Source organism: Scyliorhinus canicula, chromosome 5, assembly GCF_902713615.1.
Source record: "Scyliorhinus canicula chromosome 5, sScyCan1.1, whole genome shotgun sequence".
NCBI classification, from domain to species: Eukaryota; Metazoa; Chordata; class Chondrichthyes; order Carcharhiniformes; family Scyliorhinidae; genus Scyliorhinus; species Scyliorhinus canicula.
In genome coordinates, this window is record NC_052150.1 from 159,037,341 (window position 1) to 159,055,619 (window position 18,279).

Here is an 18,279-nt window from a genome sequence, read left to right on the forward strand (position 1 = left end):
ACATGCCACCCCCCCACTGTTGGGTCAAATACAATTGAAGAGCTTTCCCTCGTTTACTTCTAAAACCTTTGCAATCTGGAAAAGGTCTTCTTACTTCCCTTAGTAATTTAACAGCTAAAAACAACAGATCCGTATGTTTCCCCAAATGCAAATTTCTAAATTTAGTCTATTTATTTATAAACAATTTGACCAGGAAAATCTAATTACAAATGCATGCATCTTGTATGTGAGCGCTGTGGGAGGAGCCCCACAAACTATGTTCATGTGTTTTGGTCCTGCCCGAAGTTGGAGGGATATTGGAGGAAGGTTTTTAAGGTCATCTTGGGGGCGGTACATGTGAATTTGGAGCCAGGGCCCCTAGAAGCCATTTTCTGGGTGTCGGACTAGCCCAGGCTGCTGGCGGGTGTGGGGGCAAATGTTTTAGCCTTCACCTCGCTGATTACCCGGAGGTGGGTCCTGCTAGGGTGGAGGTCAGCTTCTCTGCCCTGTGCCTTGGCTTGGCGGGGGGAACCTGTTGAAATTTTTGCCGCTTGAGAAAGTGAAGTTTGAGCTGAGGGGGAGGATGGAAGGGTTTTACAATTCATGGGCATTGTTTATCTTGCACTTTCAAGAATTGGAATCCGTCGAACATTAAGGGGGGGGGGTGCTATTGGGGGTTGAGCATATTGTTTATTTGTGTGACCGTTGATTCTCCTTTGGTCTTTTTGTTTTGTTGTATTTGGAATGTATGGGTGATGTTTGGGTTTGTATTTTGAAGTGGATGCTGGTTGGGGGATTTATACTGTATTTGTTATTGTTGGTTATCTTTTGTTGCTTAATTGATGAAAATGTGGAAAATGAGGAGAATTTAATAAAAAAAACAACCAAATGAATTTCCCACTTTTAGTCATTTCCCGTTAACTCTTCCAGACAATGGTCTTCATTAACCTTTTCCTGGCTTAATTAAATAAGTTACACACAGACACACAGCTTTCTTTACAGAGTAACAACATATTCCCTGAAAAAATATATTAAAAAAAAATCAATTCTCACAAAGAGCATATGGTGTCCTCCTGAATTGGTTTATTTGGAATCACTAACTTTCGGAGTGCTGCTCCTTCATCGGGTGAGTCACTTGGTGGTGTAAGACTTCTTACTGTGCCCATCCCATTTCAACGCCGGCATCTCCACCCTCTGCGAGGGAAAGATCCCCCCACCCCATCACCCAAACTTAACTGGTCTTTTCTCTGGAAAAGTGAAACAAGTCCACGTCGACCACCATTTCCTGACAGTGTGAGATTCCAGGCTGGAGATGGAGTGTGGACTTTGGAGGAGCAGAGGGTGTCAATTGCTACACACAGCTGATCTCAGTTGCTGATCACGGGCTTGAGGAGACTCCCATTTTTCGTGGCTAGCTCCTCCAGGGAACAGCAGCACATGGGGAGTCTCATGTGAATCTTGTTCCTCTGGGGTCTCACTTGTGATTGAGCCGTGCTGCATTGGATGAAATGTCACCTTGTGGCAATTCCTCATGGTGATAGGAGTTGTAATTTCTTTCCTCTTCATGGTTGTTCGACTCCCGGCTCGGGTCACTGTCTGTGCGGAGTCTGCACATTCTTCCTGTGTCTGTGTGGGTTTCCTCGGGGTGCTCCGGTTTCCTCCCACAAGTCCAGAAAGACATGTTTGTTAGGTGAATTGGACATTCTGAATTTTCCCTTTGTGTACGAACAGGCGCCGGACTGTGGCGACCAGGGCTTTTCACATAAACTTAATTGCAGTGTTAATGTAAGTCTACTTGTGACGATAATAAAGATGATGATTATGATGATGATGGTTGTTGATATCGAATTATTAACGTTTCTCGAATGCTCTCTGGTTTAGGGGCTGGTTTAGCACAGGGCTAAATAGCTGGCTTTTAAAGCAGACCAAGGCAGGCCAGCAGTGCGGGTTCAATTCCCGTACCAGCCTCCCTGAACAGGCACTGGAATGTAGCAATTAGGGGCTTTTCACAGTAACTTCATTTGAAGCCTACTTGCGACAATAAGCAATTTTAAATTCATTTCATTTTTTTCTTTGGCCACCGGGAGATTGATGCTGATTCCAGTAGACCTACACCCATTCCTGGTGGTCTGCCAACCCTAGTGGGTAGGAGTTGTATGTGTGTGCGGGAGGTGGGGGGCAAACAGGGCCTGGGCTTATCATCTAATTCAGGACTGTTCAGCTCTCCCTCAGTACTACACTAGAGGTGCCACCCTTACATTTTAATATATATTTTTTTAAAAAGCAAAGCTGCTGGAAGCACTGTACTGTGCAGGTCAGGCTTTTTGGAGTCTGGAGAGTATTTTTTGACTGCAAAAGGTGAGGGGAGTATGATTGCAGGAAGGGAATGGGTATTCTGATGGAGTGGAGGTGGGCATCTCCCCTGGAGCCACGCCTCTTCTTGTGACATCATATAGTCAGACATGGGTAGAGCAGCGAGTAGCCAATGGGAGCCGCACGGCTCTGTGTAGCCAGTTTGATGTAGCAACTGAGGCCAGGTTGCAGCTGCACGGGATTTGGTCCGGGCGCATAGACCAGCTTGGAACTGTGACCGAGTCACAGCGTCTAGAACCGCCCGGGGACGGCTGGTGCACGAGGAGGACCGGGATGATGCTGTTTCTGCTGGAGGCCGGCACATCCTTGCTGGAAAATGCCGTGGAAAGTGTGGTGGAGGGGAGCTTGACATCCACCGTGCTGGTCACTTCAGCTTTTATCTTGAGTGTGGCGTATTTCTCCAAAATGACTTTAAAGCAGGGTGAAAATCAGAAGGAATTGGTACGTATGAAATTTCTTGTCCTTTTTTATTTTGAAAATCGTCCTGCTGGATTATTAATGAAAATGCAAAATAACTAAGCTGCGGCCACAAGCTGCCTTTCATCCTGGTTGGTTCACGTCGTTTTACACTTTCAGAATTTCAGTGATTCGGAAATCTTAACATGTGTAATGTTGAAAAATGAATATTTACAATGAATTAATGTATAAATATGTTTATTGAGAAAAGACACCGCTTAACCCACATGTACACTGTCTGGAACAGGAAAACAACATCACAATTGGTTTAATACCATCATTAAACAAAACTGGACGCACTGGCCCACCGTAGATGGAGGGAGAAACAAGATCACGTTCTGGGAGCATAATAAAATGGTGCACACTCCACACAGCACAGCCCCACAACCATCATGGAAGATCAGGGTAAGCTTCCAAGGCCATAACTGGGTGTGTACCAACATAGGCCGGCCTCCACTCCAGATGGTATCAATGACCCAACACAGCCTTCCCTTTCCGGACTCCATACTGACACAGTGATATTAGCATTGCTGCCTCACAGTGCCAGGGACTCTGGTTCGATTCCGTCGTAGGACAAATGTCTCGGTGGAGTTTACACATTCTTCCATGTCTGCTGGGTTTTCGTCCGCGTGCTCTGGTTTCCTCCTGCAGTGCAAAGATGTGCAGGCTAGGTAGATTGGCCATGTTTAATTGCCCTTAGTGCCCAGAAGATGTGTTGATTAGGTGAGGTTATGAGGATACAGGGATAGGGTGGGGCAGTGGGCTGAGGTAGAGTGGCCTTTTGGAGGGTGGGTGTAGACTAGATGGGAAGAATGGTCTCCTGCTGCGCTGTAGGGATTCTATGGAACCACCTGCACCCATGCAGGAACAAGGAATGGATTTGTCAAGCCCAACATTGCAAAACCAAATAAAATACACAGACACCCTAGACCTATGGGGAATTCTAGACATACGTCGGTCGTAGCATAACAAAACCCCAGACTCAGACCCAAGGCAGAAACACCATTTTAATGAGAGGAGATGATTGGCAACTGTAACAGCATGTTCAGACAATGGTCAAACCTGCAGGGCGACATAAGATAGAAAAGAAAAAACATTTAAAAAAAACTACCTGGGCTCTCTCACCAGATGACAACACTCCAATGAAAAGGAGAACAGGCCACTCAATCCACAAAGGGAATCCCTGGGGGAAACTACAGGAAATCCACAAAGACACAGAGCTCAACCCATTGGACCTGTTTTTGCTAGAAGTTAGAAGGCTAAGGGGTGATCTGATTGGGTATTCAAGATATTGACAGGGAAAGACAGGGTCGGTAAAGATAAACTATTTCCACATTGTAATGTCGGATGACCTGATTTATATTACAAGAACACTTTGTAGTTGAAGCTACAAACAATTTATTAACACTAACTGTGGTCAACTGTATACAAAAAACAGGTGAATAACAGTATTAACATGCACAAGCAACCTCTCGCTTCAATCAGTCTGAGGTCACCTGACTCTAACATTCACTTATACTTGTATAGGGGGAGGGGGGCACGGTTACACAGTGGGTAGCACTGTTGCTTCACAGCGTCAGGGACCTGGTTCAATTCTTGGCTTGGGTCAATGTCTGTGCGTAGTTTGCACATTCTCCCGGTGTAAGCGCGGGTTTCCTCCGGGTGCTCCGGTTTCCTCCCACAGTCCAAAGATGTGCTAGTTAGGTGGATTGGTCACACTAAATTGCTGTGTAGTGTCCAAAGGGTAGGTGTGGTTACTGAGTTACGGGGATAGGGTGGAAGTGTGGGTATAAGTAGGGTGTTCTTTCCAAGGGCCGGTGAAGATTCGATGGGCCAAATGGTCTCCTGCACTCATTCTATGATACGATGATCTTGTGGTCTCTGTTCACCAGAGAGACAAAGAAGCAAAACCCAGCTCACCAGGAAGTCCCTCCCTACACCCTTGGAGAGGGATATCCTGGACCCCTTCATAATAGGATAGCAGCCACAGAGTTGGGCCTAACCTATCCCAGGACCAAACAACTCATAAATGAAACTTTACCCTCAGGTCCACCCGCACACCCCAAAACCTGCATCCCAGTCAAGCCTGTACCTTCCTACCTCCATCCACAGCAACGTACCAAAAGAGGATAGCTATTCAAGTCCCAGTCAAAAGGGGCCCCCCACCTGAGAAGACGAGGAATCTTCAAGACACTCAAAAATTAGGCCTCCTGGGAGGGAGGGTGGACACTCCTTTCCTTAAACACAATACCCCCTCCAACCCATCAGGCTAGATCAGGATTTAAAAAAAAAAACACACTATGTTCGACCAGTTTAGCAATCTCCAATCCCTCATGACAAGCATTGAGAATAGGATGATAGAGGACCAATGATCAGTGGGCCCTTCTGACCTCTGGTCTCGCAGATAGGATATGTTGTGCTCCATTAAATCTGATGCACCCAGCCTCCAAATGAAGATTGCCAAAGCATGGCAGCCAGTTCTTGATTTCAATCGGGAGTTCACCTTCCATCTCTCACCAGGGAATGGATTCAGGAGGACATCCCGCCCAGCCATTATCTCCTGAACCCGTCAGGATACCAGACATGCCATACAGTAGGATTTCAACAACACGCAAGCGACCCCTGACTAGGCACAGTGCTTTTTCAAGAGCAAGAACCCTCTCATGTGCCTCTACCGTTCTCATAAAGGCACCCACAATCCCTCAAAGTGAGTTCTGACTACCTGCACCGCAGAGCTGCATTTCCCGGTCAAGACATCTTCGCAGCTAGCCATCATTCAGATGCACACCACACCGGCAAGACGAGAGCCCGCTCAGCAGCAACTGTGCCACCCCCAGCTTGGCTCCACCCTAGTCACTCCGACCTCCACAAAACAAACTAGGATTTTAATATTTTATCTCGGCTTTCTCACAAAAAGGCCAATAGGGAATTTCCAGGGACATAGCACAAGCCATGTAACCCAAGTAAAACATCGATGAAATGTGTATCAGGATGAAACAAAGGATTAAATGATGAGTCGAGCCAGAGCACGTGAAAGCGCAACCACACCCCTACTCACATCCTGTGATCCTGTCGTAAATGTTTTTTATGAATGCATGTCATGTTTGAATTAGTTCATTGAAAACTAGCTGTAGATACAAAAATTTGACATGTGTAACTGCAACAAATGGATCAGCTTGATTTCAGTTCCTGCTCACAGTTTGACAAAGCAGCTCTAGGGTTTTAGGACCACTGTTTTGCCGCCATTTTCCTCTGAAAGCAAGGCAAGGGCACTACCTTCAGATCTGTAAAGTGCCTGGTTTATCTCAACTTACTCTGAAAAGGCAAAAATTTGAACAACAGCTTAAGGAAGCCATTTCACCCAGTTACTCTGCAATGGCTATGAGATGCTGCTGTCAGTCCAAAAAGACATTCTGCCTATCACACAGTTGAGCAAACACGTGTATGATTGTCAGTGCTAATGCAGTGCCAGGTATTATAGGTTGTTTGTCTCAATGGTTGGGTGATCGAATCAAACAACATGTTCACAATTTGCAGAGTACAGACTGTACTCAACCAGACCCCACTTGCAAAACCCAAAACAAAACTTAGATGTGATTCTGTGATTGGGCAGAACTCTTTGAACAATCCTGAATGCTTAATAGTTACACTTACAACCAATTGAGGATAATTAGTCAAACTTGTAACGTCTATTTCTACTTTCTAGAAGCAATAATTCATACCCAGGGATCAACTCTCTAAGCAAAGGAAAATGTTCAAACTTTTGTTGCCTGTAAATTATCAGACACTTCAACCAGTTTATTAGTAAAACGGTTTACCCGGATGCTCTTATTTGCGAGATGAACAAATCACAAACATAGGTTCACGATTCAACCCAAATTTATTCACAAATGTAATAAAACAGTTATCCTCCCAAATATAGTTTGCCCAAGATTTTAATACTACCCTTGCCAATGAGCTTGATCAAGCTGCAGGTTCAATAATCTAAGCCTCACTTGTGTCAGGGCCCATGTCTGTGAAGGTAGGTCTTGCACTCTTCTGTCCGTTCTCTGGTCAAAATGTTGCTGAAAAGATTTGCGATTCCAGAAAATCTGATGACTCCTTCCTTAGACGGTGCACAACAATGCAGGAAATAGACTTCCGGTGATGGGGATGTGCTGAGCAGTTGCACATCAGGTGGCTCTCCTCCAGAACAATAAAATAGGCACTTTTGGACAAATTTAGCCCGAATATTCGGAATCAATTTACCTGTAGCAAGAAAGGAAGAGGAAAGGTGCAATATTTTTTAATTTAAAAAAAATCTTTATTATTGTCACAAGTAGGCTTACATTAACACTGCAATGAAGTTACTGTGAAAATACCCAAGTGGCCGCACTCCAGCGCCTGTTCGGGTACACTGAGGGAGAATTCAGAACATCCAATTCACCTAACAAGCACGTCTTTCGGGACTTGTGGGAGGAAACCCATGCAGACACAGAGAATGTGCAGACTCCGCACAGACAGCGACCTAAGCAGGAATCAAACCAGGGACCCTGGCGCTGTGAAGCAACAGTGATAACCCCTGTGCGACTGTGGACGAGAAAAAAGTTGATTTTCGGATTGGCTTCGACAGCTAAGTTGCAGGCTGAGGAGACAGGATGGTTACTACACCACGGTGAGAAGGAATTTCTGTTCTTTTCGCCGGTGCACAAAGCATACTCCAGGACAGACTTCTTTGCAATGGGAAAATCAGTGCTTCCAGGAATAGCAAGGGCGGAATACTCCGCGATAGTTATCTCCGACCATGCTCCACACTACATGGATGCGTGGTTGGAGATGGGCCGTGCCTAGCGCCTCACGTAAGGTTGGACACAGACCTCTCGGCTGATAAGGTCTTCTGCCAGAAAACATCACAGGCCAGAGGTGAGTACATTACTAATAATCAAAACGGGGAAGTCTCACCTTCCACATTCTGGAGGCATTGAAGGCTGTGATTTAGGGGAGTGGTTATAGCCTACAAGATGTGTCAAGACATGGAAGAGAGTGAGGCAAGGCAACAACTGATCGTGTTCAAGATGAAATTGGATATAGGTGGATGAAAGAACAACGTGAATAAATCTGATCAGAACTATGTGTTTGCTTGATGGATAAACACCAATATGGACTGCTTTGACAAAATGAAATGTTTCATGTTCCAACTTCTGTGTATTTCTTTGAATCCACTGTCTTTGTTTACTGTATTATTAATGCAAAACATATTTTTCTTCAGAAATACCCTCCTTATATTCATTCCAGCATTCCATTCCTCGGACACGCAATTGCTTTTGGAAGAAGTCCAATTGAATTTTTAGAAAATGCATACTGCAAGGTAAGCGCTAATTACTGTAGATTGTGGTGTGCATGTTGTCTTTTGAAGCCTTAAAAATGTTTTCCAAAAGCTTATGTTCAGAGTATAAAGTGTAAACGCCAGTGTTGGTGTTGCTGAAATGTGAAAGAGACATAACACCGATGATTCAAATTTATTCAGTGTGATGTGTTTTATTGATTGAATTCCACAAGGATACCTTTAACCACAATCAAAACATCTTAAAAAAAATAATTTCATCCATGATGCTGAGGTGACATAATAGTTACTTGTGTTTTTGCTGCTGTTTGATAATGAATTGCTGGAAACTGGTCATTTTGCCGTCTAGGTCTTTTGGTAGTCTCAGAGTAATTTTGATCTTCTGCCGCAACTCTAGAAATTTTTGTTCCAAGTCTAGACATTTTTGTGCCATGAAGTGGCGACGCTGCCTAGCTGTTCCTCTGGAACTTTTGCTCGACTCGGGGTTTGATTTGACCAACTTAAATGCATATATATACTTTGCATTTCTGGTTACGATATAACCATCTGACAATATTCAAGGACCATACATGCTTCTCAAAATCAGGCCAGAAATTGGTCCCTTTTCTTATGGCATATTTTCGGGTAGATTCCTTCTTCCTCCATTCATACATCAATTTCACACTGAATTACCTCACTGCAGGAAAGTTATTTGAGAAGTTAGCAGATGTTACAACGTTTAGATTGGAACTGGCTTTGTACTTCATTTCTTTTATTGCAGGACCAATTTTTGTCCGTTCCCAATAATCTGCATGGCCCGTTGGGTGAGCTTTTAACTTCTGCGCATCTTGGTAATATGACCCGTATTGCCTGCTTGGTCCAATGTACCAACTTATAAGGTGACTAAATCGTGCTTTTGAAGTGAAAATTATAGCCAATTCCAAATGCGAATGTAAAATTTCTTAGCAGAACTGTTGTCCAGGTCTTGCTATATACAGACATGGACTGCTTCATTATCTAAAGAATTGAAAATTAAACTGAACTCTGTAATATCAGTGATCATTCCAACTTCTGCCCTTATGATTTGAGGGGAGGTCGGTGATGGGACAGCTGAAGGTGATTGGGCCTAGGACACTGCCCTGAATAACTCCTGCAATAATTCCTAGAATGATTCCAACAACATTTTGAGTAGGGTGATCATGGCTCGGCACAACATTGAGGGCCGAAGGGCTTGTTCTGTGCTGTACTGTTCTATGTTCTAACTATTTTCCTTTGTGCTAGGTTTGACTCCAGCCCTTTGTTATAATCCCAGCTAATGTTACTACTGGATAGTCAGGACCCAGAATGGAACCCTGGCTTAATAGACTGTAACTTTAATTTTTTGTTTAGAGTCAAGGACGAACAAGACTGCCAATTGACTTTTAACAAAACAATACAGCATTTTATTAAACAAGAAAAAATTAACTGCAATCACTACTCCTTCACCCCACCTATATCTTCACAGATGTACACTGATTTTTTAAGGATAGCACAAGTTACAAAACATATCTTGTACTATAATGTGCCAAGAACATTTCAAAGCACTTCAAATCCCTTGACAACCTTTGAAATGCCAAACTTTCATTCAATTTTACACAGCAAGATTTGCATTTCAAAGGCTGTCAAGGGATTTGAAGCCCTTTGGGCTTTCGGGGTAGCCTCTAACACTTGTAACAGCTGCTGCTTTAAAGACCTTTGTCTGAGGCAGCAGATGTTCGGGGAGGGTAAGTTAAAATACAATGAATTTTCACTCTACTGCCTGGACTGCTCATCAGCTTTCAGGCAGGGGTGACTGAACGGGGTCTCTGATTGGGGTTGTGGGGTGGGAAGGGGGGGGTGTGCGTAGAAGATCAGTGTGCATGCTGGGAGGGCGGGGGTGACCCGTTATTCCTGTGGTGGGGAGAGTAGGTGGGAGATTTCCCACTTCTTGTCAGCGCAGGGGATGGGGGGAGGGCAGGATTTGCCTTTTGGGGGGTTTTCTGTTGGACTTTTGGAGACACCTCAGTTATGCACTGAACTCCTTGTCAAATTAAGGGGAAATGTTATAATCTAGATTGAAATGTTATAATCTTCCAGTTGAATGTTTACATCCAAGAAATAAAATACATGGTGAGCATATGACAAACACTTATCAAAAAATTGATGGTCTGTTGAAAGAGAGAGGTTTTCTGGAGTGAATGGCCTTTTTCATGAAATGCTTTCTATGATTTTAAGGCAGATTAATTACAGTGATTTAAATGAACAAAATGCTGCAGAGGCTGGAAATCTGAACTGAAAACAGAGTGGGGGAAAACACTCAGCAGGTCTGGCAGCATCTTCTATGCAGAGAGGAAGAGAATGGTGAATGTTTCTGGTTGGGAAAGATCCTGGACCTGATCCCTTACCTAAACATTCTCTTTGCATAGCTGCTGCCTAACCTGCTGAGTGTAGGCCGCATTTTCCGTTTTATTTTCCAGAAATGTAAATAGCCAGATTATATCTCCACTAATCTTACTACTGAAAGCAAAGAATCTTTGAACGTTACTTCACAATGAGTACCAGAGTCACTCTGTCAGAGTCTACTACAGAGTCAGAGTCAGGGGCAGCAGGGTAGCATGGTGGTTAGCATAAATGCTTCACAGCTCCAGGGTCCCAGGTTCGATTCCCGGCTGGGTCACTGTCTGTGTGGAGTCTGCACGTCCTCCCCCTGTGTGCGTGGGTTTCCTCCGGGTGCCCCGGTTTCCTCCCACAGTCCATAGAACATAGAACAGTACAGCACAGAACAGGCCCCTCGGCCCTCAATGTTGTGCCGAGCCATGATCACCCTACTCAAACCTACGTATCCACCCTATACCCGTAACCCAACAACCCCCCCACCCCCCCCCCCCCCCCCCCCAAACCTTACTTTTATTAGGACACTACGGGCAATTTAGCATGGCCAATCCACCTAACCTGCACATCTTTGGACTGTGGGAGGAAACCGGAGCACCCGGAGGAAACCCACGCACACAGGGGGAGGACGTGCAGACTCCACACAGACAGTGACCCAGCCGGGAATCGAACCTGGGACCCTGGAGCTGTGAAGCATTTATGCTAACCACCATGCTACCCTGCTGCCCATGTGCGGGTTAAGTGGATTGGCCATGCTAAATTGCCCGTAGTGTCCTAATAAAAGTAAGGTTAAGGGGGGGGGGGGGTTGTTGGGTTACAGGTATAGGGTGGATACGTGGGTTTGAGTAGGGTGATCATGGCTCGGCACAATATTGAGGGCCGTAGGGCCTGTTCTGTGCTGTACTGTTCTATGTTCTATGTTCTCTTTGCTTTTCTGGCTCTTCCAATTGTTTTTTTTTTACATTGTTATTCCTGAAGATCTGTATAAAGTTATAAATGTGGCTTTAACTATGGATTATGCAAGATGAGTTTGACTTGTAATGAAGCACCCTTGAATTGGTACTCACTTAGTTTTCTCAAAGATAGGCTTCCATTGGTCATAACCTCACTTAACTCCCACCAAAATAATTTTCCTTTGCCAAGTTTTCCACGCCCTGTGAATTTGAGTCATGTTTTCTGTACAAATGGTTGTTCCATGTTTAGTGTAGATAATCCTAATGGAGGTGTCTGGTCCAATTCCACTAAGCATGACCAAAATTATATATTTATATCCACCGTAAAATCCCCCTGCCATTCCTTGCTTCATCCAGCTAATTGGTACTGGTCCCCCTGAATGCTGTCAAGGTTTCCCAGTTCAGCTGCTTAATGGCTAATGTTGGCAGTTGTGAAGTAGATTGTAGTATTGCGCATTTACATCCAATTTATAAATCTCTAATAGTGTATTACAGAGAAAATTACAGCATAGGAACAGGCCCTTCGGCCCTCCCAGCCTGCGCCGATCCAGATCCTTTATCTAAACCTGTCTCCTATTTTCCAAGGTCTACTTCCCTCTGTTGCCACCCGTTCATATACCTGTCTAGATGCCTCTTAAATGATGCTATCGTGCCCGCCTCTACCAACTCCGCTGGTAAAGCGTTCCAGGCACCCACCACCCTCTGCGTAAAAAAAACTTTCCACGCACATCTCCCTTAAACTTTCCCCCTCTCACCTTGAAATCGTGACCCCTTGTAACTGACACCCCTACTCTTGGAAAAAGCTTGTTGCTATCCACCCTGTCCATACCTCTCATAATTTTGTATACCACAATCCGGTCCCCCATTAACCTCCGTCTTTCCAACAAAAACAATCCTAATCTACTCAACCTTTCTTCATAGCTAGCACCCTCCATACCAGGCAACATCCTGGTGAGCCTCCTCTGCACCCTCTCCAATTATTATCCTATAAATGATTTAAGGTGGAAGTTTAGAACAAACAACAATAAAGCACAAAAACAGGCCCTTCGGCCCTCCAAGCCTGTGCTGACCATGGTATGTGCCTGAACTAAAACCGTCTGCACTCATGGAGTCCATAACCTTCCATTCCCACCCTATTCATATATTTGTCGAGATGTCCCTTAAATGCCACAATCGTACCTGCTCCCACCACCTCCCCAGGCAGCACGTTCCATATATTTACCACCCTCTGTGTAAAAAAAAAACTTGCCTCGCATACCTTTTCTGAACTTTTCCCCACGTACTTGAAACCCATGTCCCCTAGTACCTGACTCTCCTACCCGAGGAAAGAAGCATCTGACTGCACTCACTCTCTGCTGAATCTTTACAAGTTGCTGCTTCCAAATGTATTGACCTCAAATAATGTAATATGGATAAGAATGTTTTATTTAATTGGAGCCTGTGCAGAGAATATCCGAACTGCAAATGTGAATTCATTTGACTATTTGTTTTCTTATTTACAATTCCTGATCTGTGTCTTTCTTTTTGTTTTTTGTGCAGTATGGTCCTGTGTTTAGTTTTACAATGGTTGGGAAGACATTTACTTATTTGCTGGGGAGTGACTCTGCAGCTTTGCTCTTCAACAGTAAAAATGAAGACCTAAATGCAGAGGATGTTTATTCCAGACTGACAACACCAGTTTTTGGCAAAGGAGTTGCTTACGATGTCCCAAACTCAGTATGTATATTTGACTGTTGTGTGGCAAATGCGATGCTACTGGCATCCTGGAATCTCAAGCCTATCTTGTAATTATTATTATTATTTTTTTTTACAGTATTTTGCTGTCTTTTTTAAGATTTAGTTTGTTGCCAGTTTAGCTCTGGTGGACAATGAACATCTCTTCCAGGATAGTAAGCGGTTTAATATGGAACTTTTCTCGTGTAAGAGGCAATAAAATAGTGAATGTCAATTTTCTCCCAAATGAAACTTTTTTGTCTCAATACTATTTAGTAATTAAATCTTGTCACAAAAAAGGTATGAAGTTACCCTGGACTTTGGCTGTGTTTACAATGCACATGTCAGATGGTTATCATAAATTCTAGGTATTTTTTGTAAAATGGCTTACATTTCCACGCGCACATTTTCAAAATGTCTGCAATGAACAGGTAAAGTACATAAAGATTAGTATTATAACAACTGACCATCACAGCTTGTTCCTTCCTAATTCATAATGACCAACTATTTTGTACCATGCTGAATGCTTGGGACTAGGCCTATAGACTGTCTCAACCAGAACTGGCATGGGGAACAGAAGACTTCAGGAGAAAAAGGAAAGAAAATTAAAAATAACATCTTCAGCTTGCCTGTACTGCACCACTGGAATCACAATTTCATCTTCTGAGCTTGGATGGCTCTATGTCCCTTTTATATAACCTCAACCAGTAGTCTTTCCCTTTCTTTAAAATGTTAAAATTCAGGCTGCATTCTACCTGGGTCAGGCTTTTTTTCTTGCAATCTCAAATGCTGTGATATTGCTTCAAATATTTCTGCTATTATTTTAGGGCTGCACGGTGGAGCAGTGGTTAGCACTGCTGCATTACTGTGCTGAGGACCTGGATTCAGTCCTGGCCCCGGGTCACTGTCCGTGTGGAGTTTGCCCATTCTCCGCGTCGGTCTCACCGCCACAACTCAAAGATGTGCAGGGTAGGTCAATTGGCCACGCTAAATTGCCCCTTAATTGGGAAAAAAATAATTGAGTACTCTAAATTTATAATTTTTTTAAAAAAATTCTGCTTTTTTAGCAACCTCAGATTTTTCTGCTTTGTTCTCTATCTGCCATATCAAAACCTCTTAATCCTGAGAAGCTCTTATTGGGTCACTTCTTAACTTTTCCTGTTTCAAGGAGAAATGTCCTAACCTTTCCATCCTCCTCACAACTCGGGTCCCTCATCCTTGGTAACATCCTAATAAACCCCACTCTATATTGGGGAGGTGGTGGCGTAGTGGTATTGTTGTTGGATTAGGAAACCAAAGACCCAGAGTAATGCTCTGGGCATCCAGGTTCAAATCGCGCCATTGCAGATGATGAAATTTGAATTCAATCAAAAAAATCTGGAATTAAAAAGTCTAATGATGACCATGAAACCATTGTCGATTGTCGTTAAAATCCCATCTGGTTCACTAATGTCCTTTAGGGAAGGACATCAGTCATTCTTACCTGGTCTGGCCTACATGTGACTCCAGACCCTTGGAACAAGGAAAGTTAAAAGTTGACTTTCAGTTGGCAATAAATATTTGCTCACCCTACGATATCCATGTCCCATGAACGAATAAAAAAAAAAATCCATTCTAAAGTTGTTCCATCTTTCTTGAAGTGCAGTGCCCAGGATTGTCCACAATACTCCAACTGAGGTAGCCATCACTTTGTATGATTTAGTTTTCATTCCCGTTATCCCACATTCCACTGTAGGAATTGGGTGCCATTTTACATGAGACAGAGAAGATGGCAATGAGAAAATGTTGGTAAGCCTTGCTAACTCAGCTAGTCATGGGTCCATTAAATTACTCCATATTCCAGCAGTCTCCATATTATACTCCGGATCACCTGGCGCGATGTGAGGGAAAGACATACACAAGGTGGCTCCCACTGGACACTTGACCTTTGTACACTTTTTCCCGGCACCATGGGCTTTTAACTTCTCGGAAAAAATCCTGAAATTTGGCTGTTCAGAGCTTTCTCACCTCTGAGATGCCCAAGGGAGGTAAAACCAAAAATGAATTGGCACAAATCCCCTCGACTGACTCTGAAGCCTCTCGGGAATCAACTGGAGGTAAGATGGCAGAGGCAGCTTCTTCTCCAACCACTCCACTAACTGCTGAAGCTCTCACCATAATTTTGGCAATCGAGCTTGATAAATATGAGCAAAGCTCATTGGTGGATCTTAAAAGGTCAATTGAGGGCTCCTTGGCCCCCATTCGTTTAGTTCTTGAAACCACCAGTAAAATCGTCAAAGCTCATAGAGCCACAATTAAGGTCATGGAGATGGCGTTGTAGGATCATAGTAATAAGATCACCTTCCTGGAGTCCAGCCTTGCACCTGTGGTCGAAGTTAACAGAACATTGACAGCTAAATTGAACAACCTGGAGAACAGATCCAGAAGACAGAATGTTTGTATTGTGGGATTTCCAGAGAGGACCGAGGGCCGTGCACCCCTACACAATATATCTTGGACCCGATTCCATAAGATGGGGGGTGAGGGATTACTTCCATCCCATCCCCCAGAATTAGATCGGGCCCATCGCTCGCTTTGACCTAAGCCTCACTCTGGTGATCCTGCTCGTGCTGTGATTGCACAATTGCAAAGAGGAGTTGGTTCTTCAATGGGCAAAGGAATGCTGGGATTTCACATGGAAAAGCCACACTATTAGGCTGTACCAGGACATCAGTGCAGATCTGGCTAAGAAAAGAGCCACTTTTAAGTCCATCCTATACAAGTGTGGAGTCAAATTCGGGATGATTTATCCATCTCGCTTCGAGTAACTTTCCGAGATAAAGACCACTTTTTTGACTCGCCGGGAGATGCTGACTCATTTGTCCAAAAGCACATGTGTTCTGTTTAATCTGCTATATTGCTCTGTGTACGGTTGTATTTTGTTTCTTTTCATGTTCGTTGTGTGGATGTATTCTTCATGCCCTTAATTATATTTGAGAGATTTCGGGTGTTTGTTCTTTACATTAACTTATTTTTCCCTTTCTCTTTTCATTATTGTTGTTTAGCGCATCATTTAGTTGCCAGCATGGCGTTGTAAGTTAAATAAAATTTTAAAAAATCCCAATTATTTTTTCAATTAAGGGGCAATTCAGCATGACCAATCCACCTACCCTACACATCTTTGGGTTGTAGGGGTGAGACCCACGCAGACATAGGGGGGAATGGGCAAACTCCACACACACTGACCCAAGGCTGGGATCGAACCCGGGTCCTCAGTGCTGTGAGGCAGCAGTGTGCCACCGTGCTGCCTTGCATTGTAAATTAAATAATTTTTTACTCTCCAGTTGGTAGTCTCCCTGCTAATAAGGTGTTAGTTAATGGGAGTGGTATTAAGAGGGTTTTCTGCAGCTTATAACAGTAGTTTTTAAAATGAGCTTCGAGTTCGTGTTTAGTGATGGTTTGTTAATTGTAGGCTTTAGGTTAAGTTATTGTTTGCCACTATTCCATTTACTTTTGGGTGTTACTATTACTCAACTATAGCGCTTCTGGAGTGGGGTGGGTTTTAGCTTTAGTTTGCTGTGTCTGCTGGTCTCTCTTTGTCAAATCATTGGACTTGGCACGGTGACCATCTGGGTGGACCTTACTTTGTATTAGCTGTGTCCCTTGTTTAATATCTCTCCTTGGGATTGGCTGTAGTAGGGCATGAGTGCAGATCTGGCTAAGAGAAGAGCTACATTTAAGTCCATCCTGTACAAGTGTGGGGTCAAGTTTGGGATGCTTTATTCATTGTGGGGTGGTGGGAGACCTTCGATCTGACTTATTACCTGGAAGGTTAAGGGTTTGAATGGCCCTGTAAATGGTTCAGAGCATTTGCTCATCTTAAGAACCTAAACTCTGACGTTGTATTTTTGCAGGAACCCATTTACGTATTAATGATCAGGCCAGGCGATACAAAAGTTTTTCATTCTAGTTTCAATAGCAGAACCAGGGGCTTGGTGATTCTAATGAATAAAAGAGTCCATTTCTTCTCTTCTTAGATTGTGATTGACCCCAATGGTCGATATATAATCATTTACGGCTCCCTGCCGAAGACCCCAGTAGTTCTGGTCAGTGTTTATGCCCCCAACTAGATTGATATGAATTTCATTAACTCCCTGTTAGTTTCCCGCCCCAACCTCGGCTCACACCATCTTATTTCAGGAGGCGATCTGAATTCTGTTTTGGATCCTAAATTAGATCTTTGTAAACCCAAATCTTTTTGTCCCATCAGGGATGGCCAAGGCTTTGTCTTTTATGGTACAGATTGGGGTGGGGGTGGGGGGAGGGGGTGGGGGGGGGTGGGGGGTGGGGGGAAGAGAAGGTAGATCCCTGACATTTTTTGCATCCTAATGATGGGGATTTCTCTTTGTATTCTCGCATTACTTTTTTTCATTTTAGATCAGGCTTTCCTCCCTTCAGTGCTGGCGGCTGAGTGCTCGGCAATTGTAATTTCTGACCATGCCCCTCACTTTGTCAATCTGTTGCTGGAGTCCGGCCTCGACCAACGCCCACCCCGGAAACTGGATACTACTTTACTGGCTGATTAAAACATTTTGCAAACGCCTATCCACCTCTGTTGACAACCACATCAAATTAAATAGGTCCGATTAGATTTCCCCTGCCACGATGTGGGAGGCTCTTAAGGGTGTCATTAGGGGGGAAATTATTTCTGAAGTGCACATGTGCTAAAAATAAGAGGTTGGCGCAGCAGAGGCTGGTGTACTCCATTTTAGATTTAGATCACCAGTACTCGTTTGATCCTATTCCAGAGCAATATGCAAGCAGAAAAAAGATTTTAGCCCCAGTTTGATCTACTGGTCACTAATAAGGCTGTGTATCAGATACAGCTCTCCAGGAGTACTTTTTACAAATACGGGGACAAGGCCAGTCTTCAGGCTCACCAATTTAAATGCCAAGCGGCCACCCGTGAGATCCTAGCGATACTTAACTCTGGTGGCAGCTTTGTTTCCTGTTGAATCCTATTACTGTGATCTGTATAAATCTTAGCCTCCTGCTTACAAATAGGGTGGGGGCAAAATGGGAGAGTGAATTGGGCCCTTTACTCACGAGGGAGGC

General features: G+C 43.9%; 1 protein-coding gene across 2 annotated transcripts in view; it reads left to right on the plus strand.

The window, feature by feature from the left end:
* The first annotated feature begins 2,453 nt into the window (after positions 1-2,453).
* LOC119966369 (lanosterol 14-alpha demethylase) overlaps positions 2,454-18,279 on the plus strand; it is a 50,510-nt gene continuing 34,684 nt past the window's right edge. The window contains exons 1-3 of one of the 2 annotated variants that reach the window (XM_038797915.1): positions 2,454-2,793; positions 8,057-8,155; positions 13,012-13,188. In XM_038797915.1, the coding sequence (XP_038653843.1) occupies positions 2,626-2,793; positions 8,057-8,155; positions 13,012-13,188 (444 nt within the window). In that variant the 5' untranslated portion in view covers positions 2,454-2,625. The remainder of the gene's footprint in view (positions 2,794-8,056; positions 8,156-13,011; positions 13,189-18,279) is intronic. The other variant, XM_038797916.1, reaches the window with a different exon arrangement.